The following is a 27,430-nucleotide window of genomic DNA, read 5'->3' on the forward strand; positions in this document are numbered from 1 at the left end:
TTGTTTACTGTGAGAGTGGTGAGGCACTGGAACAGGGTGCCCAGAGAAGCTGTGGCTGCCCCATCCCTGGCAGTGTTCAAGGCCAGGTTGGACACAGGGGCTTGGCGCAACCTGCTCTAGTGGAAGGTGTCCCTGCCCATGGCAGGGGGTTGGAACTAGATGCCCTTTAAGGTCCCTTCCAACCCAAACCGTTCTATGTTCTTCTAGCTGAAAGTAATCAGGGGTTGGATGTATTTGCATAGGTAGCAGGTAGCAGCAGGTGCCCCCAAGATGTGGCCACCATGGCTTTATGACCGCGCATATCCCCCCTCTGCCACCCAGCGAGCAGCCAGCAGGGCCCTGCATGGGGTGGTTTGGGTCCAGGGAAGGGGAGGGCACTCCAGGGGCTCGTTTCTCTCCCAAACCACCTGCATCAGTAATACCTCATAGAAAATTTGTCTTTGGGATCTGCAATGTTTCTGTTCTAAGACCCTCCCTTGTCTTAGTCAGTGTCTTTTGATAAAGATATCCAGCTCCGATCTGGTACTTGTCATTACTAAACCATGAAACACTTGACATGGGAGCCTTGTATAATGTGTGAGGAAACCTGCCTCACTGAATGTGTGTACATGATTAATATTGGTCTGTCTTCAATAGCCCATGTCTTCCTGTGCTCCTTTTCCAGTTTGTTTGGTGGAACACTTGATTTGTCAGATGTTTTTACATCTGAAAGGTAAACTCCCTTTGGAATATAAATAACAAATATAAAGAGAAAACATCTTTGTAGCAGTTCTTAAAAAGCTTTAATGCTGCTTCCTCTTCAGAACACTGTACCTTTTTTTTTTTTCCCCAAGTAACCATGTTTTTGCTTTGTCTTTTATGTTTAAAGAGTGGCAGCCTTTAGAAGGACATCAAGACAGAGAGAAGTGTCCTGTAATTGTTGTATCAGCTGCATATACCCTGCAGGATAGTGGTGCTCTGGGGTGTTGGCTGCAGTCCCTCGCTGTGACCTGACTGTGTCGGGAGGAAATCTGGGTTTGTTCCATTCCTCCACACATGCTCATATCCTTGGGATGGGTGCTGAGTGTGCTGTGTTGTCCAGCAGATAGCTTGGACTGAATCAATGGGGAAGCCAGGATTGCTGGGATTGTTTCCTTCTCAATGTAAATAACATAACCTAGGAAAGAGTGCTGCTGTGGAGAGAAGAAACCCAAGTCTGAACTGTTCCTGGGGTGCAAAGAGCTATCTGGCAATGCTCTTTGTCCCTCCTTCCTCATACGCATGAAAAACTCTGGTTGAGTTCTTTGTCAGTCTAGAAGGGTCACCAGAGATTTTTCCTGTGTCTACTTGGGCACTTAAATAGAAATGCATGCAAAAACTTGCAGATCCATTTACAATCTTTTCATAGTAGAGTGTCTCTATAATGATGCAGGAATTTTAGAACCCTTTGTGTTTTCAATGGTAAAAAAAAGAGATCTCCACTGGCTTTCGATACGAGGCATCTTCATTTTCAAGTAAAAGATACAGAGGCACAGAAATACACTGGCCTGTCTTGGAACACAGAGTAAGTCAGATCAGAAAGGCAAGGTTATAATTCAGAAGGTTTTTTGTTTGTTTCTTCATTATTGCCAGTAGATCTCATTGCCATTGAATATGACTTCTGCATCAGCGCCACTGTGCTTCCTCCTCGCTTCTTTCCCAGCTCTAAACCAGTTACCTTCAGGTTGTATTTCTTCCATGATTTTTTATATACTGGGAATTTTATTTACAAGTGCTGGCATCAGACCTGATGCTGGGTAAATATCCTAGCTGAAGGCATCTCTGACTAGCACTCTGCATTACCATCTGGTCTGTCTACTTTTGTAATTGCAAGATCGCAGCCACATGTTACAGTAGTTTAGAGGAGATGACTACATAAATGGGAGATAAAACACTGGTTTGCTCAGTATTTCTCTGAATTCTTAAAGGTTTTTCATTAGAAGTTTAATATACTTAAAATAGTGGGTTTTAGTCTAGACCTGTGTTCTGTTTCTTTTACAAGCCAAATTCCTATTGACTGCTCCCACTGACTGCTTCTACTGTATATTGAAAATTGTACTCTTCAGCTGTTTATGCTTCACCCGCATTTAAAAGCTGCTGTGAAACAATTACTTAAAAGTGTGTGTTTGTAATATGCCTCATATTCTTCTTCTCTTACCTTTCTACACAGTGTCTCTGAATCTTATTCCACTATGAAACAGCTTTCAGCAGAGACCGTTCGTCTCCTTTCAAGTTCTCAGGTGATTACATCAGTTGTCAGCGTGGTGAAGGAGCTGATAGAAAATTCCTTGGATGCTGGTGCCACAAATACTGATATTAAACTGGTAAGTCCTCTTTCTTTCTCTTGCAAAGAATTGGATGTAAAATAAGAGGCAAGGAAAGTTGTTCCACTGCAAATGTATTTTTTAGGTTGTGAAGGTTTGGGGAATGGAAGGGTATTAATAGTATTTATACATATATATTTTAACCTCAACTGCAAATGGTCCAAAATCAGTTTCCATTAATGTTTTTCAGGCCCCACTGAAACAGTAAGGCATATTTGTGCTCCTACGTGTATCTTGGGGAAAACCCAAAAACTTCTTCAGTACTTCTTTTCCCACTTACAAATTGCCTCTCCTGGCTAATAGCATGTTTTAAAAGGTGTTTGGCTTAAGTTTCACTGCTTATTGACATATTCAATGCTCATTACAAAATATTATCAGGAAGGTGAAAATGGAAACAATAGAAAATGTTGATGGCCATGTTAGATATTTTTGTAATATAAATTACCACATGGTGAACTTATTTTTACAAGATGTTAAAAAAAGTTGGCATATCACTCAAGGATGGTTTTTTTGGGGGGGAGGATATTGCTTGTAATAAAGAACTTGTGCTTTTTTCCCCAGATTGGGTTAAATGGCAAACTGATCAGTTTCTTTTGCTGCCACGAGTATTTCTGGTTTTGCAGTGTTTTGTCAACAGCTGCTTAGTAGCAGCATCTCCTAGTTTGTAAGAAAGTGTGTTGTTACAGTCTGTATAAATGAATGTATCCAGAATTGCATCCCATTTCCTTTCCTGCAAATAACAGTGAATGTATAAGCTATTCTTGAATTAAGCGTTAGACAAATGCTCTTAATTAGGAGGGAAATCAATTTCTGCTTGTTTCTGTGTCCGTGTCACTGCTTTCTTTTCTGAATGAGTCTCAAGTGCTTTCCGTCTGAGTCTGGTTTGCTGCAGATGCCAAAGAACATGCTTATTTGCTATTTGCCTTATGTGAGTTGCAGATACTTTTGGGATCTGTGATGACCTCTATCATCTCAATATTTAGACTGAATAATACCTTGCTTCATGAGTAACTCCAAAGTGAGCAGCATGTGCACAGTTCTGGGCATAAGGGTATCAAATTCTGTGAGGTGATCGGTGCCTGCAGGAAGTCAACAAACAGTTTTGGAGCCTTCAGGAATTGTTAGAACAAACCTTATCTCTTTTACTGGGGCGCCGCTATGGAGCCATGCAGCTAGCTGGGGAGAGAGCTCTCTAATGTGTGTGGGTTTCATGCTGCAATAACCAGCTGTTTCCATCATGAGAAGTCCCAAATCAATTAAAAAGAGTATTTTCAACCATTTCTAGTGCATGAGTCATCTCCACTGCTCTTAGATTCTTTGTCAGTCCAGCCCAATCCAAATCACTGTATTTCTAGACCAAACAAACCTGGCTTTACAGAGATTGTCAGTGAGTAAATGAGATTTGCTGATTGTTCTTCTGTGGGTACTAGGGGAGCAGAGAAAATCTGTGCTTTGCACAACTGTAAAACAGTAATACTGTAATACAGTGGGGGAGGTGTCTGCATTTTTTTGTGATAAGAATATTTTTATATCAAAATGCTGGTTTTATTGCATGAAATTTAAATAAGGTCAACCACATAATGACCACCACTCAATGACCACATAACTCTGGTTTAGTTCAAAAGCATAAGGGAGAATGGAAACTTTGAAATTTAATTTTACAGCTTGATTTATTTATTTTTTGCCTGAAACTTGCAGCATTTTCATTGTTTTAACCTTTTCTAGGTGGATTAGGAAGGCTAGCTGATTCATGCAGACTGATACCATTTGCCTGAACAAAGACAGGAATGGCTTTTTTGGAGACAGACAGACAAAACTTAACCTGCAGGTGGAATGGTTCTCAGGTAGAAACCGTGGCAGTGGTCAGTTGTGGTGGGAAGCTTTGGTGGGAAGCTAGTGCTTTATTTTTGTAAACTTGGTTGACCAAACTGCAATAGGTGATGTTATTGAGCATCTTTGCACTGTGTATCAATTAGCTTTTACACAACACCAGGAAAACATCAGCTTGTGTTGTAGTTTTAGAAAATGTGGTATTTAATTTCAATTAAAAGCCAGTCATTTGATTAGAAACTGAACTGTGGCCTTTTTATAAGGTGTTGAGTGGCATCTATTTATTAATTTGAACCTCAGCTTTGTTGCTTTTAGGAATATGAACATGGTGGATCTTCCCTTGTTGTTAGCAGCACAGTCCACTGCCTCTGTAGCATGACTGTGCGCTAAGCATATATAGAATGGTGGTTTTATTCTTGATATGATGTCCTGGCTTCAGATTAAAGTCTGCCAAAACAACATTGATGGAAGAATGTAATTGCTTGTATATGGATAAAGAGACTTCATGGGCATCAGGTTGTCAGTTTTCCTGACTGACATCTATCAGCAGGAATTTATGAGGGTAATCTGCACAGTCTGACCAAGACCTGCATATTTTAATAGAGATGGTGAGCAATAGCCTCTGTTAGTAGTTAGAGCAAAGTTGGGATTTGGGAACTATGAATCTTAGCTACAGGTTTGCTACTGCTGTACGAAATAGCCATTGTAAAAGGCAGACACTCGTTTCTTTTTTTCCAGTGCATGAAGTAGGAGCTTTAATCCTTAGAACCTTCTCGGTGGAAATTCAGCTCGGGGTTAGGTTCCACTGTACACCTGATCAATCTCATCACCTGAAAAACAAAGTCCTACATCCATCTGCATGGCATTGCTAAACATTTCTGCCTCTCATAATCCATTCATCTTGCTAATGCAAAAGAAAAGTAACCCAGCAGAAAAAGTGGATTATTTGTGCCAGTTTGATAAGCTGAATTGACCTTAGAGTTCTTCTGAGTTACAGAGGTGTAGCTGAAAGAAGCATGGGACCGTGTGGTTGTGAACAAAAGAGGAGAGAGCTGAACCATATGGTGATTTGGTAGAGCAACTTAAACATCCCATGGGATCATTACCTCAGTAGTATTTAGGTCATGTAGCATGGTGGAAGGTGTTAAAAAGAATACAAAGTTTAAGCACTGTAATATTTTGAATGAAACGTGTGCAAGTAAAAATGAATAATATTAGAAAAGAAATAGACTCATTCTTGTAATATTCTGACAAAAGCTGAAGAGGATAAATCTTGCTTTTCCTAAGAAGTTAAGTGGTTTGGAAGTAAAAATTAGAATGGAAACAGGTTTGTTGTAAAATGTTCAAACCCTTCATTAGTGAGCACAGCAGCAGGATAGAAGGTTTCCTGTTTGTATCTCCTAATGTGTTTTTATGTTCAGCTGAGGTGTATTGCTTTAGGTTCCATTTTGCTTTCCAGTGGGAGGATTGTTTTTCACCTGGAGATAGCTTTAGCACCATTCATTAATATGGAAAGTGAAAGGTAACCACATTTCTATTTTGTTTCAATTAAATATATATAGTTTTGTGCCTACCTTAGAGAATTGTGATGTTTCCTAATGCAGATCATGTGTGCACAGAGATAATGCCTTTAGATACCTTCCTTTTGTTTTTAATTGCACTATTTTTTTATTTCAAGAAATAACTCTGGGAGCACACATTATTTTTTTGTAACTGTTTCCAGTATATATCCAGATGGGACAACAAGGTTAGTTGTGTTTAATCAGTCAGCTTTCTGTGAGCAACCATCCTGAGCTCTGCACAGCATCAGTGGTGGCAGCTGCTCATTCAAGATATTCTTTCTTAGCAAAACCAGTTTTAAGGTCGCCTGAATGTATTATGCGCTGCAGCACATTTTCTGTATGTTGCATCATAATCTTTCAAAGAGACAGGCGTGCTGCTGTGAAAGAAGTTTAGTGATCCTGTAGCTCTAATTACTTTCTCCTCCTAGCCTGTGGTTCTTTTGGGTGTGATTTGCATGTGTAAGTTGTAAGGTAGCTGGAAGGAAGCATTTGTTTGCTGCACCTTTTTGAGATGTTATAGAACCTGGATTCCATCTTCCATTTAGCTCTTCTCATTATCTGGCTTTTCAGAGTTTGACCCTATTTATGCTGGTGCTGATTGAAATGACACATTTAAATTAGAATTCAGGAAAATATGTATTGCATATATGTAACGGTAAATCACAAAGATTGAACTTTGTTTCCTTGAAAGCTGATTTTAAAGGAGCCTCTAGGAACCTTTACTGCTTTCTGTAAAGTATTGTACCTCTTTACAAGCTTTTTTTATTTCCGCCCCCATTAGAAATTCACTTCTGAGACATGGTAGAGAGACCTGAAAACTGCTGCAGTACTGAAATCACATAAATCAATACTGAAATTGAAAACAGTTTTAAGTGAGGACCCACTGATGGATGTGGGACTGTTTGTGGTGATTTGAAAACAAAAAAAGATACCAAGTAGGTAAGAGAGGTGAAAAGAGGTCAAAAAGTCTAACTTTCCAGCTGTAGATCTCTCTCTGAGCTTAGGGTTTGCAGATTTCATCAGAGTATTTTTTTTAAATTACTCTATTATTATTTTGATTTTAGTGTATTTATATTAGCGTGATGTTTCCAAACCGTAGGGTATGAATGGCATTAATTAGAGAAACCGTAAAGAGGGTAAGTTCAGGTTAGATATAAGATAGAAGTTCTTTACTGTGAGGGTGGTGAGGCACTGGAATGGGTTACCCAGAGAAGTGGTAAATGCTCCATCCCTGCCAGTGTTCAAGGCCAGGTTGGACAGAGCCTTGGGCGACATGGTCTAGGATGAGGTGTTCCTGCCTATGGCAGGGGGTTGGAACTAGCTGATCTTAAGGTCCTTTCCAACCCTAGCTTTTCTATGATTCTATGGTCATAACATGTAATAGGTTGTTTTTTAACATTTATTTATTCATTCATTCGTTTATTTGTTTTTAAGCAGGGACATTTAATGTTTGCTCAGTTTCTCCAAATAAGCAAGCTAGAAGCTGTAACCTTAACTGCTTCAAACTTGTCTCTTAATTCATTCAGTTGTTCTAGTGCTCAGTTATGCTTTGTCCTTTTTCTAGGAGAATTATGGGTTTGACAAAATAGAAGTAAGAGACAATGGCAGTGGAATCAAGGTTGCTGATGTTCCAGTTATGGCAATTAAACACTACACCTCAAAAATAAGCTCTTCTGAGGATCTTGAAAGGTTGACAACATACGGTTTCCGCGGGGAAGCTTTGGGATCAATTTGCAGCATATCAGAGGTAAGCAGTTACTGTAAATGTGTTGAGTCTTTTGTATTGTGACTTTTTTTGTGTGTGATTGTTAAAATATCAGTGCAAAGACTTTAATTTGTTCCAGAAGCCTGCCAGTGATATGTTTTCTGAATAGTTTGGCTTGTGTATGCTGTGTTTCCCCTGCTCACAGGAGTCAGGTCATACAGTTGGGAAGCAGTATGGATTTCTTGTTGGTGTCAATCCTGCCTTTCTGTCATACTTCAGCACTCCATTTATTTTCCTCAGTCAGAAGAGGTTGGAGATAGATTGCTTAGTGTTTTCTTTTGAATCAGGATTGAGGTAATGATTCCTTATACATAGACATATAGATGCATGATTCCTTAGAACACTGGCTTATCCTTCTTAGTGTTTGGTAGCAAATATAATGTCAAAGGGTATGGCTGAGTTTGCTCCTTGAATTAGGGTAAATCAAAATGAGGAACAGCAGGCGGTGGCCAGGGGAAATAATTTTAGGAAACTGATGGCCCACATAGCTACCATTCCAGTAATGATTTCTGCCTTGATGTTATCTAGGTGATTGGCAGTCATGGGATGTTGCTGGGCTCCATATTGCTCTTTGACATGTACATGACTGCAGTTGCACAAACTTTGTTGTCTGTATGAGGAAACAGGAACCTGTACCCTGGCCTGATTCTGATCCATATGTTTGTGTTAAGAGGACTGACAGTGTACTGATATTTGGGATTTAACTAGTTGACTGAAACTAAGTAAATTTGTTCAAAACCATCTGAAAAGTGTTTGGTGTTTAAGGGCACAGCATCTACCTGTTCCACTGTGCTCTGCCTTTCTGTATTCACATTGCGCCAAGGTCAAGCTTTAGATCCTTCTGTCTGTATGCCAAGCATTAGGTCCTGCAGGACAATACTGATACCTGTGTCTGATTAGAACCATCAAGGTCAGGAGAGATGTTACAGCTTGACTCCTTGCTACCTTGGGCTACGTTCATGTTGCACTAAGCAGGAGTAGGTTGTGTGTTTGGATGAAGATTTCCCAAGATGCTTTCAAAAGTGTTGGTGTTTTGACAGATGATGATGGACCTCAATTATTGGCTCTTTCTAATGAGTTGTCAGAGCAGAATGCCATCTGTTCTGACTTTATAATCAGCTCTATAGTACATTTCATAAGAGATGGGAGGTGGCCTGAGTGTATCAAGTGCTTTAATAGGTATTACTTTAATCTTTGAATCAGTAATTATGTTAATTAAATGCTCCTGGCATTAATTGCATTCTGCCTACCCAAACTGCCCCCTGAAGTTTCAGTTAAGAGGTACTTTACTATTAGCCCTTAAGTAGGTCTGTAATACTGTCATTTCCATGTCATCAAGTACTGTTTTTTCTCTCTAAGAGGCATGGCTGAACTCTGAACGGTTCATAGGAGACACTAAAATAAACCAATAATAAATAAATCTCTTGTGAGACCTTACTTGGAGTATTGTGTACAGTTCTGTGTCCTCAACATAAAAAGGACATGGAGCTGTTGGAGCAAGTCCAGAGGAGGCCACTAGGTTGGTAAGGGGGCTGGAGCACCTCCCGTATGAAGACAGGCTGAGAAAGTTGGGGCTGTTCAGCCTGGAGAAGAGAAGCTGTGTGGAGACCTCAGAGCAGCTTCCAGTGTCTGAAGGGGGCCTATAAGGATGCTGGGGAGGGACTCTTCATTAGGGACTGTAGTGGCAGGACAAGGGGTAATGGGTTCAAACTCACACAGGGGAAGTTTAAATTAGATATAAGGAAGAAGTTGTTTACTGTGAGAGTGGTGAGGCACTGGAACAGGTTGCGCAAGGAAGTTGTGGATGCTCCATCCCTGCCAGGTGTTCAAGGCCAGGTTGGACAGAGCCTTGGGTGACATGGTTTAGTGCGAGGTGTCCCTGCCCATGGCAGGGGGGTTGGAACTAGATGATCTTAAGGTCCTTTTCAACCCTTACTATTCTATGATTCTGTGAAACCAAAATATCCTGAACCTCTGTGTGTGTGATAACCTTTATGTCTTTCAGGTGGTTAAAGTGCACCGGTTCTGTTGTTCAAAATGTCAGTACCTCAATTCAGGGAACGGTAGTTTTATTGAACTTCTGGTTTATGACTGGTCTTGCTAAAGCTGATTTGTTTATTGCCTTAATAGCTTACAAAACATGCTACCACTGATTGCTAGATATGTTTGGGTGCGGAAAGATAATATACTGTTTGTTTGATAGTAGTTATGTTTGTGAAACATCACATGGATTTAAGAAGCTGTCATAGTATGCCTTCTCTTATGAATGATGAAAAGGCAAAATTATCAATAGATATAGTTGTTTGTTTAACCTGTGTTAGAATAGAAGGTATAGGAGTGTGTGTTGTAGATAGTAGGAATTGCTATGCTTTGGTTTTGGTGAGATAGAAATGCATGGCTTTTAGTTAAATGGATGAGAAAATGAGTAATAGTGCAGGATATGACTGAGAAACACCTGTAGAAGAAAAATTTTGTAAACTAATTAAATGTAACTGTGGTGACTAAACTAATGCAATGATAAGTGTGGCAGTAAAGCCTATCTGAGCTCCTGCTGAACTTTGTGAATCCTTCAGTAACATATTTTTTTTTAAATCACTCTTTTCAGGTTTTGATCACAACAAAGACAGCTGCTGATAATATCAGCACTCAGTATGCTTTGGATAGCAATGGGCATGTAGCTTCTAAAAAGCCTTCCCACCTTGGACAAGGTAGGATGTTCTGGTATTGCACTGTGACCAAAGTGTTTTATGTTTCTCTGAGGCTCTATTCTAAGTTGAAGTACCTGTTTTGTACTTGAAGGCTGAGTATGCAATCTTTGCAGCTGTAAACATTTCTTGCCTTATGTCTGTCAACTGAGGATGTGTTATCGTAAGAAATAATATGTCTTGTAAGTTGCTTTAGATAGCAATTATAAACTAGTTTCTCCTTCTCTGACTCACTTCTTCAAGCTGTCAGCAGAAATAAAAGCTGTAAAAATTCAATGCCCCAGGTCCAGGCAGACTTACTATAGAAGTGTATAAAAGATTTGTTCAGGACTAAAATAACATTTCTGTATTTAGCAAAATCCTTGCTCGAAAGGAGGAAGAGTTGCCCTGCTGCTGTGTGAATGAGTTGCAGGAAGCAGCGTGGCTAGAGGACTAGGCAAAGTCCCAGTCCTTTCTAACCTGCAGAAAGGGTGTGTTGCTGGCAATCTTTCTGCATGTTTGTGTGAAAGATTAAAGCTTGCCCTCACCTCAGAGGCAGCCTTGGTGGTTCAGGCATGGTGCAGGTTTGGGGCAGCCCATCCTCTACCTTGTGCTCTGCTCAGCCACTTGTTGCTCAGCAAGGACTGTTAAGACCATCCTGTGTCCTCACATTCACAGTGTGTATTCCTAGAAGAGGTGTGCGCCTTGCTTGTAACAAGGATGTGCTCCTGAGGAAGCACTTGCAGCTTTTCCCAGCTGAGCTGCAGCGGCTGCTTGTCAATATTGTGCCCACAAGCTGCCCTGCAGCTGCCTGCGGTGCTTGTACCCCAACAGGGACATGACTGCAGCCTGGCACCCCTCCTCAGGGCCAACTGGCCACAGGGGGCCATTAAGCCAGAAGAAGCTGCTGAGGCCCAGTGCATGGACAAATACTGAAGAAAGCTGTGAGCTCTAATTTTAGCTAATATCAACCAGGGACTCTTTTTAGGATTTAGACTGTAGTGTTTTCCATGGCTGGAAAACCTGTGGGTTGCATTGCCATGTCTTTGTCAAAACTGTTGAAGGATTGACTGAATTCTGTGACATATTTAATACTTTGCAATATCATTATGAGCTAGGAATTTATGTGATAGTGTTGGTAGGTGAGTATTCCACCCCTTACTGCATGTGTTGAACAGATCTGGCTCTTCGGGTACTACCCTGAAGAAAATGCTTGTGAAAGGCCTTAATAGAGCACAGTGTTCCTTTGCCTCCAGATATGTCTGATTAGATTCTAGTGTGTTAATCGTTTCATTAATGAAAGTTAACCTAATAGGCACTGAAAGTGTCTTCAGCTTTATTTAGTGCTGATTCTCACCATGGTCAGTGTGTATGAAAGAAAGCTTAATGCTGCAGTCATAACTCTAAATAAAAGAGGGGAATCAACAGCTCTTGAAGTGCTTTTTGGGGGAGGATGACTGCTAATTTGGTATATTTCTTCTCATGCTAAATTACTAAAGTACTAGATTAACGTACTCTAATTTAGTGTTACTAGGGTTTATTTCGTATGCAGCAGCATACAGACAGGTCTCTTCAAGTAAAAATGAAGTTTCCTCAATATCCAGTCAGTGTTATGCTTTCATAGTAATTTCTACTTTTTTTTGGTCACCTGCTTGCAGGTACTACAGTTACAGTTCTAAAGTTGTTTAAGAATCTTCCTGTAAGAAAGCAGTTTTATTCAACAAATAGAAAATGTAAGGAAGAACTGAAGAAAGTCCAAGATCTACTGACAGCGTATGGTATCATAAAACCAGACCTGAGGATAACCTTAACGCATAATAAGGTAATACTGAGTTTTTCTCTGTCAGTTATCTTAAGGATCAGTTTCTGATGACTTTATGCAGTTCATCTAATACTTGCATAAGGTCTTTCCTTCTTAGGAATTTTCTTTCATCATAGGTTTGTTTCAGACTTCCACTTCTTTTTTCCCTTCAGAAAGGTGCATTTATTCTGATTACAGATTTAGATGCTAGATTTCTAAAACTCAGGTTCAGATGGTTTTGGTCTGCTCCAACAGATGCCTCGTTAGATATATAAAGTATAAAAATTATTTTACATGCTAGTAGTATAAGAATGATTTGACATGTTAGTGGTTAGTAACAATGGTGGTGGTGGTCTGCAGAACACAGAAGTGAGACCTTACTAGATCATGGGGCCTGATCAAGGCCAACTGAAAAAACTCTCAAAACTCAGTTGGTCGGGGTTATTTTGCTGTATGCTGAGTCATAAGAGCTTAATACATGATGATGGTTCTATTTAAAAAGGCTGAAAAATTCGAAACAATTTGCTACATGGATGTAAATAAGAGTAATATATAACAACAGGCTTTAGTTGAGATAGTTGTTCCTTGTTTAGTCTTGGAACAGATTCAGAGGCTGCTTGGAGGCTACTTTATCTTCACAGCATACTGAACATAGATAATTTTATTGGCTGTACTCCTGCTTATTTTCCTTTTTTGAGGAAAACTCTGCTAATGAATTTCCAAGTTGCCACGAAGTAGAGAGGGACATCTTGTGGCCAGATCCCCCAGCAATTCTTTTTCTGTTCTAAAATAATTTTGTTTGTTGTTCTTGCTGCTGGGCCTGTTCATTGAGCAATTTTCATCAGTTACTCTATCAACCAAACATTCACACTTCAGTTCCTTTTCAGTGGGACTGATGAATGACACTGCTTTCTTGAAATGACAACAGATTGCCCATCCTTTTCTAGAGTTGTAAAACACGCTCTGACTATACTTATGTATGTATTTCTCAATAGCAAAGTGTAGATACTCTGAAAAACAAAAGCCATCTTTGTGGCTACAGAATTAGTATTGCAAAGCTGAGAGAGTGTAGCTACTTTCAGTCTTACTTCATTGGGACTGCAGAAGGTTTGAAACCAGAGGTCTCAGGGGTATGCACTTCTTAGATTGCGTTAAGCTCCTTGACATACCTAGCAGTGGTTCACAGTACTGGTGTTAAATGTTGGTTAATAAAACCAGTTTTGTCTTTTATTGGTGCTTTGGTTTTTCCCTCGCTGACAAGTTGCAAATGATTTTTTTCTTTTTAATGGTATTTTGATTTCATCCCCTATTGCATGTCTTGGTTTTCTTTGTTTTCTCTGTTTATCTTAATACAGTAATGTGCAATTAGTTGATCACATCTCTTTGTCACAATAGTTACTGCAAAAATGGTGGGGAGAGTGGCATGATAGCTATTATACATTGGTTTTGACAAACCGTTGGTTTTAACACAGCTTCAGAGATAAATTCTTCAATACATGGTTTGATTAGGTAAGATAAATCAGTACAGATGCTATCTGCAGGCAGTATCATTCACTGTAATGACAGAGATGATGCTGATATCATTCATTGTAATGACAGAGATGATGCTGAGTTTTTGGGCTCTTCATTTTGCACTGCCAGCCTTAGGTTCGTTTTGATTTGTTTAGGAAAAAAGCAGGCAAGAAACTGCTCAAGCGTTTCAACACAAGAGGTCGCTCAGTAGCTATTGCTGAGGAGGGAAAATGAAGGGCTTAAGAAATTGTGCAAAAAGTATAGTCAGTCTCTCTGCATGTCTAAATTCTTTACAGTAGTTTGAAAATGTTAACCTTTGAATGAGATTCCTGTCTTTCTACTGCTGCTGTCGTTTGTTGCAAAATAAAACATTACCTACTGCATCATACCTTTAAGAAATTTGAAATTCTTAAATTCTACTGAATTGGGCTGTCTGGGTTTGAGGGTTTTTTTTGGGGGGGGGAGGGTTGAGGGATTGGGGGTTGTTTTTGTTCTTGGTTTGTGGGGTTTTGTGGTGGTGGCTGTTATTTGTGTTTGAAATGTGTTCGGAGAAAGAATCAACTTCTAGAATAGCTTTATCTTTCATGTAGCTCATAGATAATGTATTAGTTTGAAGAAAATGTATGTGCAATTATTCAGAGGAGTTCCTAGAATCCCAAATTCTTGAGGCTGAGCCAGTACTTTCTGTTGCAATGGAAGAAGATCCATGTCAGGAGTAAGATCAGGTTCCGAGGCTTAAAAGAGCATGAAGGTAGCAGAGATGAGGTATTACAGAAGAAGACGAGGAAGGATGGGTTGAAAGAGTAGAAGAAGTAGTAAGTGAAAAAAGTGTAAATGAGAGTGTATTTCAGAGAAATCTTCAAAATAAATGACCACACCAGGACATTAAAGGAAAAAAAACCCAAAACCTAACCAAACAGTCTTTGAGGTCCTGTATTTTGTGAGAAACTAAAGGGGGATGGAAGAAAGCACAGCCCCAGCTTTACTGAGGAAGAATGTAGCAAGGCTGAAGCTTTCACAGAGGTGTCTGAGGTTGGGCATCTGAAATGGCTGCCTAATTGATTCTAGCAGAAACTTATTTTGGTGAGTCAGGCCTTTTACAGAGCTGTTGAAAAAATATATATATATATATGTTTTTAGGATGTACAATATGTTGCATGTTTTATTTCCACCATGGTTTTTTTTAAAACAGTGTTTTGTGCTTCTGAATGAGATTCCTAGAAATTTTTCTTCTTCTTGTGCCACGTTTTATCTCTGTATTGGTTAAGAAAATATCACCCTTAAGTGTCTGATCTCTTTTCTGTGAAGAACTTTTCCTGCCTTTGGGTTGTTTTTTATAAGTAAGAAAATAGATATCCTTTTATTAGTCCTTCTGAGGTTCCATTTATTATGTGTTCTCTATCAGTGGATTTTCAAGATAGAAAATACTCGATTCCTCTTTCTGCTCAGAATGTTTTGTTTGCATTAGCAGTAAATAATGAATCACTTTGCAGATCAACCTTTGAAGTACTATTGCTATTTTGACAACTTGGATTAGCTAGTGCTCCTTCTTTTTATGAAGGTTTATCCTGCCAAGACATTCTTTGAATACTGATAATGTTGATCCTCTTGCCAGTATGGTTATGTTAGAAAGAGGTATTTTTCTTCTTTCATCACCATGTTCCTTGAAAGCATATTGAATAATGAGACAGCCAAATGGAAATAATTTACATGAGTATTCGGCAAGTTTATTTAAAGTTAATGTTATCTGAAGTCGTGCTAAGAACATTCCAAAGTCAGCTACCGCTTAAACCGCATCAAACTCTTCAGCCCCAAATGCCATGTTCTGGCCGCTTATGAGTTCTGGCTATAATTTACCCAAGGTGGTGGAGGGTTCTTCCCCTTAACTCAGTCTTGCAAGCCACTTACAAGTTCAAGAAATGCCTTTGTGTGTTGAAAGGCTGATGACATGGAATACTTTAATTCTGTTCTAGTTGCCTATATTCCACAAATGCTGAAACAAGAGAGGACACCCAATAACTATACCTGATTTAACAATTTCAGATATGATAGGGCTGAACAAATTATGGCAACAGGTGGCTTACATGGTGCCTATCAGCAGGTCATACCATACGCAACTGGTCCCATGTCTTGTGCAAAGCACAGGTGGGCCATAAGGAGACTCAATAAATTTTCCAGTTCCTGTTGAGGAAAAACATGCATAAGACAGTATTTTTTTTATCTGGTGTTTTTCATGCATAATATTTTGAAGCCTTGCTCACACACAGTTCTGCCTCGAACTAGGTCTTCTTTGTTTCTTAAGAGTATCATGGGTCAGAACTTCTGGATGCAAGAGGTCCATTTTAAAGCTGTTATTATAACTGTGGATGGTATTTTTCCCCAAACCCCCATTGTGGTTGGTGTTGACCTAAAGGATACCATCTTCATTTTTTTTCTTTGCAATAAGTCTCCTCTTATTTCCAAAGTTGGATAATCTCAACCTACAGTCTGTATCCAATAGGCCAAAACCAGTTTGTTTTTTGTGTCTGAGTTCTCTGTAATAAGTGTGGGGGTTTTGAAACAGAGTAAGTGCATTAGGATAAATTTACCATTTTTAATAATGCCATTATACTTTGCATTCATTCATCGTTCTTCCAAACTCTACTATAGCTGGATGTTGGAAAGAAATCTGCATTGAGCAGAAACAGCAGCATGTAACCTCTTTCTTGAGTTGGAAAAGCCACTCTGTTTAATGTAATTAAATTGATGATAATTGATGATAAATAAAGTCCCTCCCTAATCTGTGTACCTTGAAATATAAAGAGTAATTATGATTAAGAATCTGCAGTGCTGTGCTTTCATGCTAACCTGGAATATAGCTCAGTCTTTAGTCCCATTCGTTGTTCAGTGGCTTTGCTGAGAAAGCCAAACAGAGAGTTAATTATGGTGTTTTTTGTGCTGAGGACACCTGTCCACTAGGAAATGCGCTGAGACCCTCAACTCAATTTACATCAGCCAGAGAACAGCTGCCAGATGGTAACTACTTTTGGTCACTACCAACCTGGTTGAATTTGAACTGGTGACCCAGAGGTGAAATGCTTTATATCCTATTACTAATTCCTTGAGGTTTCCAGTTTCTCATCCATCACTTTTTTCAAATGACAGCACAGTATATGTCTGAAATCTCAAAACAATTACTGTTTCACATATGTGGGGAGTGTTGCAGAATCCGAGAGGTGCCCTTAGCTCTTGCAAGGCTTTCACACTCACTTTGTACACTTAAAAAACGTTAGCAGAAAAAGGATGTTTCCAAAGCTGCCTGGGAGTTTTCCCTTTTCCTTACCAATGTACTTTTATTTTTAACTGCTGTTTACAAAAGGCTTTTAAACCTCCCTTTATTTAAACGGAATTTACTGTGATGATGTACATCTTCTGAATGACAGTTTAGGATTAGAAACTGTGGTTTTTTGACAGCAGTTTAATGGTGAAGTTTTACTTTTTTCCATTCTGCTATGGAAGTCAATCTCTGTGAACACTCATATCTGAACATGTGTGGTTAAAGCAGCCAAAAAACTTACAGCTCTCTATAGTCTTTGTAATTCTTGAAAGGCTCTGAAGACATGTGTTGCCAGATAAAGGTCCTTGGTTCCTTGTAATATGTTAGCTCCTCTCCTAACTTACCTCCCAGCTCCCAAATCCAAGCATTTCTCCACTGCATGATGCTCAAGAAAGCCTTTTCATTGAGCAATATCTCAAAAGGGAAATCGAGGCAGGAAACACATTGGAATTTGTAGGATAAACAGTGCTGTGGAACATTACTGTCTTTCAACAAGTCCACTTGATAGCTGTAATGCTGGTGCCCATGGGATAACCAGGTGTCAGCTGCATCTGATGAGGGGAAAAATGGTGCCTTGAGTTTCTCTATTGCATACCTCTACTAGTAGTTGTCCCACCATCACTTCTGAAATGGATGGGACACCTGATTCCTCACAGCAAGTATAAAATATATGGGGAAAATAATTATGATTATGTAAAGAGTTGTGTTACTTTAACCTGAATTGAAATACTGCTGGGATCTCTGTTTTTAAGGGAAGATCACACAAGAGCTCTCTTTTAGTGAGGTAATTTACCATTGGTTTTAAAACAAGACAACAGTTATGGCATGGAGCTGATAAACAACATCAATGCTTTTCAAGGCTGGGGTTTTAAAGGATGTGGTTAGGACTTTACCCTAATCTCTTCTTGATCTTAGCTGATAGGCTTTCTTCCACGGCTGAGAATGTGCCAGCCCTTGCAGCTAGGTATAAGATGATGTCTTGTATTGGATATTGCTGCCTGGCTTTGTTCCTGTTTATAAAAACAGATAGGCAGTGATGTTTTCAGTTATGCTGGAGCCTAATAAACTATCAGGTGTTACGTCAAGAAAGCTAAGCACAAGGTTTTGAAGCATGTGAAAGATAATTAGACTGTGAAATACAGTTCTCTTTTACAGAGCTAACTCATGTTATGTTACCAACCTACTGTTCATGTACGATGCGTCATCTACTAGACTTTTACACCCTTGAGCTTCATTACAGAATAAATAACACAAGGATCATCACAAAACAAATGAAGAGATTAGGGGGTTTCTGGGCAGTAAACGTCCACATCATTACGTTATTGTCATTATGTAGTAGTAACATAAACGAGATGAATCTGTTTAACTTGTAGCATCATGGTTGCACTGAAGTAGTCACAGCAACAGCATCCAATCCCCAGCTCTAATTAAGATTTTTCTTTCGTCTGTGATTGCAAATCATTGTGGCTGCTGGTAGAAGTTCTGAAATATAAAGGATAGTTAGGGATGAGGAGTGGCCGCATTTTTTCCTCTGTCCTTCCTTGGTGTCTGAGGAGACAGATATGAACTGGTCTTTCCTAGTGCCATATACCAGGGACCCCAGTAGGAAGAGGTTGCGTACTCTTTCTCCACTCTTTATGAAGGTATCCTTCTGGGCTATGTGTATGTGTCCCTAAATGAGAGATGCCTTCTCCATGTGTGCATGTACGTTGTCATCCTCCACAAAAATGTACATATATCCTAGGGCTGGATGGGGTGGAGAAGTATATACACAGAGACACACACACGTACTTATCTTCCGTATATGTGCAATAGATTTTGTATATGTTACGACATTTTGTAGGACCTAGATCAGGTAATCCCCCTCAATGAAGCAAGGTGGGAGGTGGGATATACTTGGCTAGCTCTAGCAAAACCTAAGATGGGCCATATGTAATAATATATCTTTGAGTAGGCTGTTTCTGCAGTGTCATCATACTGACTAGAGTCAGATTCTTCCTTGGCTCATCCTGGACACCCGCTTTATATGACCTAGAAAAAAGATATGGGGGGGAGTGTGGGGATGTATTTTTAGCTAAACTAAAGGGTATCAGCAAGGTTAAAAAAATAGGGTATTGCAGGAACCTCATGGAAACAGGCACTTGCTAAAATAAATGAAAGGAACGGGCATCGTTTCTTTGTGGTTTTGCTAATGCCTGTTAATACATCTGGAGAGTGTAGAAAAACAATTTTCTTTAAATTATCAGCTATTTCTGTGTTCCTGCTTCATAATGTGCAGTCAGGGTTAAAAATTAACACACAATCTAATCTGTGCTTATATAGTATAGAACCTTAGGAGTTGCCTGGCCTTTTTAGTATGTAGGCTTTAATTTAACTTGCAGTGGCAACCAGTTCCTGAAACTTCATCTGTAGTTCTGAGCATAATATCTGATAAGTATATAACTAGTTAAAAAATACCCCCTGAACTTATTGGCAGTATCTAATTCTAGCAAGTTTGCCTTTAATAAATTCTCATTCTCCAGAGTTTTCTTACAACCACCTTACTGAAGTGATCTTTTCACAATCCTGAGTATCAGCCGTTCAACAGGTCAAGCAGTGTAATAACCTTGCATTAATCAGCAGCTAAGATTTATGTCTGTACCTGTGGCATCACACTAGTATAACCTAAAATAAACAGCATGATGTTTGTATTAGTCATGTAACAAGTGTCTTTCTCAGTTTGGTCACATGCATTTCATTTAAAGTATGTCCAGTAAAGAAAAAAAAAAAAAGGCTTGGCACTCTGTGTTTCCATTTTAAGTAATCAATTTTAAAATAGAAGCAGTACAGGATATGTTTTATAAGAGGCGCTCTAAAGAAGAGGACAAATTCTTTCATCACTCCAAAATGTCTTTGAGGAGATTTAAAGCAGGTGTTAAGGAGAGAGGCTGAGAGGCAGCATGCTTTGGGCAGCCCTGGGCTGTCCTTTGCCTGCTGCCGAAGCATGGTGGGGACTCCCTGCCAGAGCTGTGGACACCCGGCCGGTGGCTCTGCCTGCTTGCTTCAGCTTCTCCTCTGCCCTCCCTGAAGTAAATTGTGCTTTATGTTTGAGGGGTTTGTGCTCCCTGTAGGATGGCTGAGCTGTGATCTAGCATGTGCAAAGGGCTGACAGGCTTGTGTCTAGGAGGTTTGTTAGATTCAGGCAGACTGAAAAGCCCCACTTTGCAAATGGTGCAGAATGTAAGCAGAAATGGAAAATTAAAGATTTGGGCAATAGTTTTCGGCTCAACAGTCTCAAAGCTTCACAATTCCACCTTTCCTGTAGGAAGGGAATATCGTTTTACAGGAGTTCCGTGTTCTTCTCTGGAATTCACCCCTGAAGGGCAGCAAACACCTCACTAGACAGGTGGAATTTTAGGGCTGTGTATTGCATTTCTTGAGATGGATGCATGTGTATTCTTTGCTCACTCACCATGCTTTCACATAACATCCTATACCAGGATACTGTGAACTCATTTTGAATTTGGTGGATACCTAGCATCTATTGAAAACATCCATTTTAGGCAGCACTGTAATATCACGTTTAAATTACAACTTGCTGCATTTTTTTTCTTTTGTGTTTTAATGTTGCAGATTGAAATACACTCAGTCAGCTAATAGTGACGGACATAAAGTGGATCTGAATTGGGCAGTGTCAGTTGCCTAGAAGCAGAAAGGCAACTGAGAAAGCTTTTTTAATTATTGATACACACCAATAAAGGTCAGCAGATTTGGAGTTAAATTCATGACTGTTTAGTATAGGGCTTCTCGTTAGTGAGAGACAAAATTTCACACCCCAAAGTAGCTAATATTTACTGTATATGTAAGAGGACCTGACAGGTAACTTCTGATGCAAGTTGCAGTTCATACCGCCTTACTGTGTTTTGTAAATCTTTGCAATAGTATTGCAACATGTATAGCTAATAGAGGAGATATCCTTTTATCCTTCTAATGTTTACAATGTTTTCATTAGACAAACAACTGCTTTCTTCATACTTCCTTAGACACTGCCTCCCTTTCTAAATAGCAGGCTTGTCATAGAGTATCCAGATGAGAGCTGTGAATGGACCTCCAATAGCCAGATTTCTACCAAAATGGCCTGTATTTTGAGTATAGGTACCATAAGCATTGCAACGCTCACCTTCAAATGTTGACCACTTTTGTTGCCAGAGACATGTCATAAACCCTCAATGTATATGCTTGGTAAAAACACAAAGCCTACTGCTATACATCGAAGAGGAGAAGTAGTATTTTTATTGATTTGTTTCTAACTATTGTTTCCTGTGCAGAAGTCCAGATTAGTCATGTAACATCCCTAAATACAAGCTTGCTTAATTTTCCTATCACTATGAGTCTAAATAAGTAATACAATATGAGAAGACATGCCAAAAAGTACCATAACTTGTGTTAACACTGAAAGTTGTGATTGTAAAAGGGTCAAAGTACAGAATGTTACATATACAGTATGTGTGCAGTTGCATATGCATGTTCATAGACACGACTTGAGTTCAACAAATATAATGTCAAAAATTTGACTCTGTGCCATTTGTTTCAGGCAGTTATTTGGCAGAAGACCAGGGTGTCAGATCACAAAATGGCCTGTATGTCAGTTCTGGGAACAGCCGTTATGGGCAGTATGGTACCTTTTCAACACTGCTGTGAAGATCCTGAGGTGGGTTTAAACTTCCTTCTCCCATATCCACTTAAAGCCTCAATGAAGTCACCTCAATCCGTATTCAAAAAGAAGGAAACTTTGAAAAAGAGGCTATTATCTCCAGATTGACACGTGATTAATGCATTTGATTCTGTTACTGTCCTCTCTGTAAAATTAATTGGTTTGGTGATTGAAGATCCTCTCCAAGAATCATCTAGTCAGGACTCATGTGGCACTGATCAAATGGCAGTAAAAACAGTTGCAATGACAAATGCAGAATTGCTGATTGCTCAGAGCTGTGTAAGTGGGTGCATTCAGCATAGTAAGTTGTGTTTGATAGCATTATTCAGACTTCAATAGTCTGAATATATATATGTATTACAGTTTAATAGCATTATTCAGACTTAAATCTTGAGTTTGTCAGAATGCTTGTAGTGTACATATACAGGGAAATGAGGGGAAAAAAGGAACATTGCTTCTTGTAGTTTACAAAGTTTTAGTTGTTCATGTCCGAGCAGAACATCCAGAGTCATTCTTACCTGAATGCAGGCTGGATGTGTCCCACAGGGCAAGTGCAGGGAGTTCCAAAGGGAAGACATGGGGGTATTTAGAAGGGCTTGAAGGAGGCACTCAGGTTCTCACATTACCTCTCTGCTATATCATGAGGCATCCATATTCCTTGAATAGAAGTGGGGGAACATTCCATCTCTCCCTCTCTCTCTCTAAATAGTGTGTAGAATACCATGTGCATCATTTATAGGTGTATAAGTGATCCATGCATATTGCTCACGCACTAATCTACGTTCAGAAACCACGGGCATTTCTAAATTAAGCATCCAAACACTATGAAATGACAGAATTAGGGTTGCCTGCGTAACCCTTTCTTTCTCTCTTGTGTGCAGGTATTAGGATAGGTATTTAATAACAAGGCATGTGCTGCTTTTGTCCTTCCCATTAGGTCCATGCCTCTTTCAGTACACAAACCAGAGGGCAGCTTTTTCAGTTTTTTCCTTTCCTGCTTGTTCATTGTGTAGTTTCATGCTCCTTTTGTCTTTACTCCGAAGACAGAATTAATCTTGCTATAAACAATGTCTGTAAGCTGTACTTTACTAACTGCAGAGTTAAAACTTCTGTAAAAAGTGATCCGGGGGTTTTAAAGACTGGCCTTCTTCAAAACATCTTCATGAAACAAGAACACGTTTCAAGCTGATTCCAAAGCATGCACATGAAAACTTGGAAGCTACTTGTAAAATAAAAAAAAAACCAACCTAAGCAAGTAAAGAATTGACACAATCTTTTACGTGTACAAAATAGCATCAGTGCTTTTCACATCCCCAGCCTGGTAAATGGATGGATCTATTTTGGCTGAAAACTTTCACACAGGAAATTTTCCTTGTCCCTCCTTCTGTGGAGGTTAAGTTTAGCAGATACAAGTGAAACTGGGAAAAAGATAAGTACTTAAAAAACACATTTATACTGTCAACACGGATATATTTTAATACTTGTATAACTTGTTTTTATTAAAGTTATTAATTTTGAAAACAGTTGATCATACTTAAAAGCAAAAATTCTGTAATATTTTCTAGTCTGATTTTGCCTCTATACTTCAGATCTTTTTGTATATGAAAATTCTAATAATTAAGCACTAGTTGTAGAAATTGTTGCTGACTTTAATGAGCACGCTGATATTCTGCGTGGCTTTAAATAGTAACAGCAGTCAGCCACTTCTAAATCTGGCAACTTCTTAAATGAGTTATTTGGAGACTTTCAGTTTTGCTTTAATGTTGTCTGTATATGAGAAATGTTGTTTGGGTGAAAGACTTTTTGCACAAATATTTGGGAATTAGTAAAGGAGCTTGAAGCATAGAGGAGGAACATTCGGGGAGGATGTGATAAAGTTGCAGAATAAAATCTAGAAGTGCTGCATGTTGTTTTCTGATAATCATCCAACAGATATTTGACACCTCTTTAACTTGACCAGTGGTGTTTGGTTATGTGCGACGTTGCTGACCAGAACGCTCCAGCTTTAGCACAGAATGCTTATTACAAGGTCAAGAGGGAATAGGGGAGTACATGAGCAGATAGCTGGTGTGACGTAGATGAATGGGAAGGATAGGCCGAATCCCAGGGGTTTTAAATTCCGTTTCAAATGCATGATAATTTGGATTTTAGTAAATACAAGTGGTTCTGCCAAAAGCAAAGCTAACAAGGTCTGATTTCTGTGTGCAGTGATCCGCCCTGCTACCAGAACATTCTACAGTCTTTCCCATATCTCCGAAATCTCCATCCTCACAATGCTCCAGTATTCCTTCACCTATTAGTTGGGGCAAGTGGCAGTGGGACGGTATGTGGGGCAATATGTCGGCTGGTTGAAACACTAGTTCTTACATGTTGATGGGTCCTGGCTCTTGAAAAGTTACAATTGCCTTTCCCTCAGTAAGGTCATTATCTTGAGGCTCTCCAAACAGCTGTCAGTTATCACAGAAATTGTGGAAATCTGATATCTTTGGGATTTCTGCTTCTTCATCAGATTGAATTGAAATTGATCCAGCAGTTTCAAAGTTGCTTGGTAGGGGAGAGGGGGAGGTGATGGGACAAGCAGCACAAGTCATCGGCCTCATTTTGACCTGAAAAAACTAAGCTGAAGAATCTCCACAGAAAAATCTGAAAACTTGGAGTTTGGTAGGTGCTCAAATTGTGTGAGTTTTTGAAGCTGCTTGGCAGTGCTGTGTGCTCCCATGTTCTGCTGGGGTCGTGGGTGCTCAGCACTCTTGAGAGTCAGATGATTTGGATACAGGTGGCGTAGGTAAATTTAGGTGCCCTGAATAAATGCCCTGTGACAGGCTATTTAAGGCGCCCTGCATGTAGAAAGGGAAGGACTGTGTTTTGGGCTTTCCCCACAGGGGTAATGCACTTAACTGCCTTCAGCAGCTCGGGCAGCAGTGCCTGCCTTTAGCTTGTACAGAGGTTAAGTTGGAAATCCCACAGTCAGCAAGCCTAACGCTGGCCAGTGTTGTTCTCTGCAGCCTTTGGCTGCAAACAGCAATGTGGTGCAACTGGTAGCCCAAGTGGGAAATTTCTCAATAATTTCATCAAGAAAAATAGATATAACCCCACCTTTCTCAACTTCTTTATTTTTTTAATTACTTTTATTTTTTTTTTATTATAACTTTCAAGAAGCAATGCATGTGTTTGACTTGGACTCCTATACAATTTCTTCTTAATATTTCACCTCTAAAAAAAACCCAAACTTGTTTGAAAGACTTTTTCACTGTGTTTGTTTTATTATTGCAGATAAATCTTTCTGGATTCCTCCCAAAAGCTGAGTCAGACAGTTCTTTGACAAGCCTTTCAAGTTCAGAAAGGAGTTTTGTTTTTATAAATAATCGTCCAGTTCATCAGAAGGAAATACTGAAGGTAACATTCTCTAGCTTTTTATTCAAGGAATAGAAACGTTACTTCTTTGAGGACAGAGACACCTATGTAATCTACAACCTTTTTCCCACCTAACACAACTAGAATATTACAGGCAAAGATACTAGCGTTGTAGTTTCTTGTAAGAGAATTCTTCTAAAAGTAGTTCTGATTTTGTCTACTTCTTGCTGTGGGCATGTCAAGCAAATACACATACTTTCCCTTTAAATTTCTGTATGCATTGGATAAGAATGAAAGTGATAGTGCAGCAGCATTGGCTGCAGCTAGGCATTGTGCAGGCAGAATTTGATACTCTTGGGTTTCTCACACTACTGAACCTTACAACACCTCACTTGGAGCAGCCTTGCTGTCCTAATCCTTGCCCTCTCCAGAAAAGAAAATCATATTCATGCCAAAGCGTACATGTAGGTTTTAAGGTGAAGTCAGTGAAGAGTTTTCAGCTGCAAGCAAAGCTTTGTAGATGTAAACCCTGAACCTGTGTTGGTATGTTAAGTGCTAAATAATGCTAATCCATCTCCATGCAGTATTTGATGTGCCTGGTTATTCTGGGAGTTTAAAGCCCAGCTTGAGTCCTGCAATAGAACTGTTAACCACAACACAGAGGCCTAGATTCAAGGTGGGATTCTCATGTAGGGTTGTTCTTGTAGCAGTGCAAATGATGGTGTTCCACTGCCTCTGTGTGTGTGTGTATGTCCAGTTTTTTTTCTTTTTTGGAGGAGGGTGGTTGGGGTTTTTTTCCAACCAGGTGAGGATAACAATACATCTGTAAGAACACGTTTTGATGGATTTGGAAAACAAGCTATAGATCACTTTTATCTCCGTGCAGTGTATGGGGAAGAAGTGCTGGTGGACTTCTTATTACTACAGTTCAGTGCCAGCTGAGGACAGACTGTGGGAATATTAAGGTTAAAGTAACTTGAAAATATTTAAATAATTTTAATGTCATTTAAAAAATATTTAAGAATTAAAAATACTCAAACAATTAAAAAATTTAAATTTAATCTGCTGTGGCTTTTTGGTTTTTACAATCAATTTATGATTTCTTTGTCTCGTTAATATATTCTTTTCTACAGGATGTACATCTGTGGAAGGATCTCTGATACTAGAGGGAAATGCAAGGATCTTTATTTGACCCTTCTGGTTAACAAGACCAAAATTCTGAAACAACTAAATAATTCTGTAGTCTTTTGGAGGAGTTTTTGGGAGGATTATAGAGAAAATAATAAGGACAAGTTTGAAAAAAGCTGTAAATGTATAATTGGGTTAAAACCAGACCAAATTAATCCTGGTTTGGCTGAAAGACCCAGCAGTGAAGTTACATGCTATATATGTAGATTTTATTTAAAAAACAACCAACCAAATAATAGTATTTGTGTTGATAAGGAAGTAAGTTATTTGAGTTGCAGTCCAATTTGGACATACCATCTTTTCTTCGAAGTGTGATCAATACGTTCGTTCAGAAAGTTGAAGCAGCAACCATTAGTGTCTTGGAATTGGTTCTAACCAAAGCCCCAACAAATCTTTTGTGCTTTTATAATGTCAAATTTTGTTTCTGTGCTTTTGTGTCTATTTTATTGCCTTTACTGACATCTCTTTATTAAATCAATCTGTAGTTAATTCGACAGTACTACAGTCTGGTGACACGCAAGGACTGTACTCGTTTATATCCTGTATTCTTTTTGAATATTACTGTACCTGCCTCTGCTGTGGATGTGAATTTAACACCTGATAAAACTCAAGTTTTACTGCATTATAAGGTAACTAAGGATTTAATCTGGTTTTGAGTTGTCGACCTTTTACTTACAAGGGCTTCTGGGACTATGGAAATGTTTGAATGTAAGCAGTGCCCCATTTTTGTGTTGTTTTATTGTTTTTTGTTTGCTTTAGTTACACAATAGCTTGGATATCACAGGACCGTTTTGTTTGAGAAGTATGAATATGTTAAGCGGAGTATTATTCAAAATTCATTTCTTAGTTGATGTCAAGGATTTTTACACTGTCAGATATATGTGTGTATCACTTGGTTTTCAGATGGCTTTATAGTGAGAGAAGCTAAATGGAACTATGATGTGTCCCTACATAAAACTCATGCTTAACTTGATAATTGCATGAAGTAATCACTTTTTAAACACCACGTACATGAAGGGAGAGTGTGGGGGTGAGTTGATTTCTGGTCAAAGCAGTATTTTGCCATTATGTGTATAAATTGTTGTTGACATCACTTAAGTTTCAGGACATCCTTTTCATGCTATCAAGACCTGAAATTTAGACCATATATACCTGTGTTTTAGAGGCTGTATAGTGATAAATTTTCATAAAGTCACTTTCACTTATGAGCACTTCATATGAAAAACAGTGCCACAGAATTTAAGAAGGCAAATAGATAAGGTGGTTATTCAAAGTAAATGTAGATAGTCACACCAGTATGTTTTGGTGATCTTCTTCACTGAAAGTTTTTGTATTTGTGTTAATCTTGTAAAAGTACTGCCTGTCAAATGTCACTTATGAAAA

General features: G+C 39.1%; 1 protein-coding gene across 8 annotated transcripts in view; it reads left to right on the plus strand.

The window, feature by feature from the left end:
• PMS1 (PMS1 homolog 1, mismatch repair system component) overlaps positions 1-27,430 on the plus strand; it is a 46,783-nt gene that overhangs the window by 811 nt on the left and 18,542 nt on the right. Inside the window, exons 1-9 of one of the 8 annotated variants that reach the window (XR_003991359.1) lie at positions 128-1,543; positions 2,189-2,342; positions 7,299-7,481; positions 10,105-10,207; positions 11,842-12,005; positions 21,386-21,502; positions 24,779-24,901; positions 26,533-26,676; positions 27,211-27,302. Coding sequence is in view for 7 of the 8 variants with exons in the window: in XM_030485525.1 (XP_030341385.1) it covers positions 2,211-2,342; positions 7,299-7,481; positions 10,105-10,207; positions 11,842-12,005; positions 21,386-21,502; positions 24,779-24,901; positions 26,533-26,676; positions 27,213-27,221 (975 nt within the window). In the remaining variant the exon portion in view is untranslated. Of the gene's footprint in view, positions 1-127; positions 1,544-2,188; positions 2,343-6,497; positions 6,674-7,298; positions 7,482-10,104; positions 10,208-11,841; positions 12,006-21,385; positions 21,503-24,778; positions 24,902-26,532; positions 26,677-27,210; positions 27,303-27,430 lie in introns of those variants that run through there. The other 7 variants (XM_030485525.1, XM_030485524.1, XM_030485518.1 and 4 more) reach the window with 7 other exon arrangements.

Source organism: Strigops habroptila, chromosome 5 (genome assembly GCF_004027225.2).
Source record: "Strigops habroptila isolate Jane chromosome 5, bStrHab1.2.pri, whole genome shotgun sequence".
NCBI classification, from domain to species: Eukaryota; Metazoa; Chordata; class Aves; order Psittaciformes; family Psittacidae; genus Strigops; species Strigops habroptila.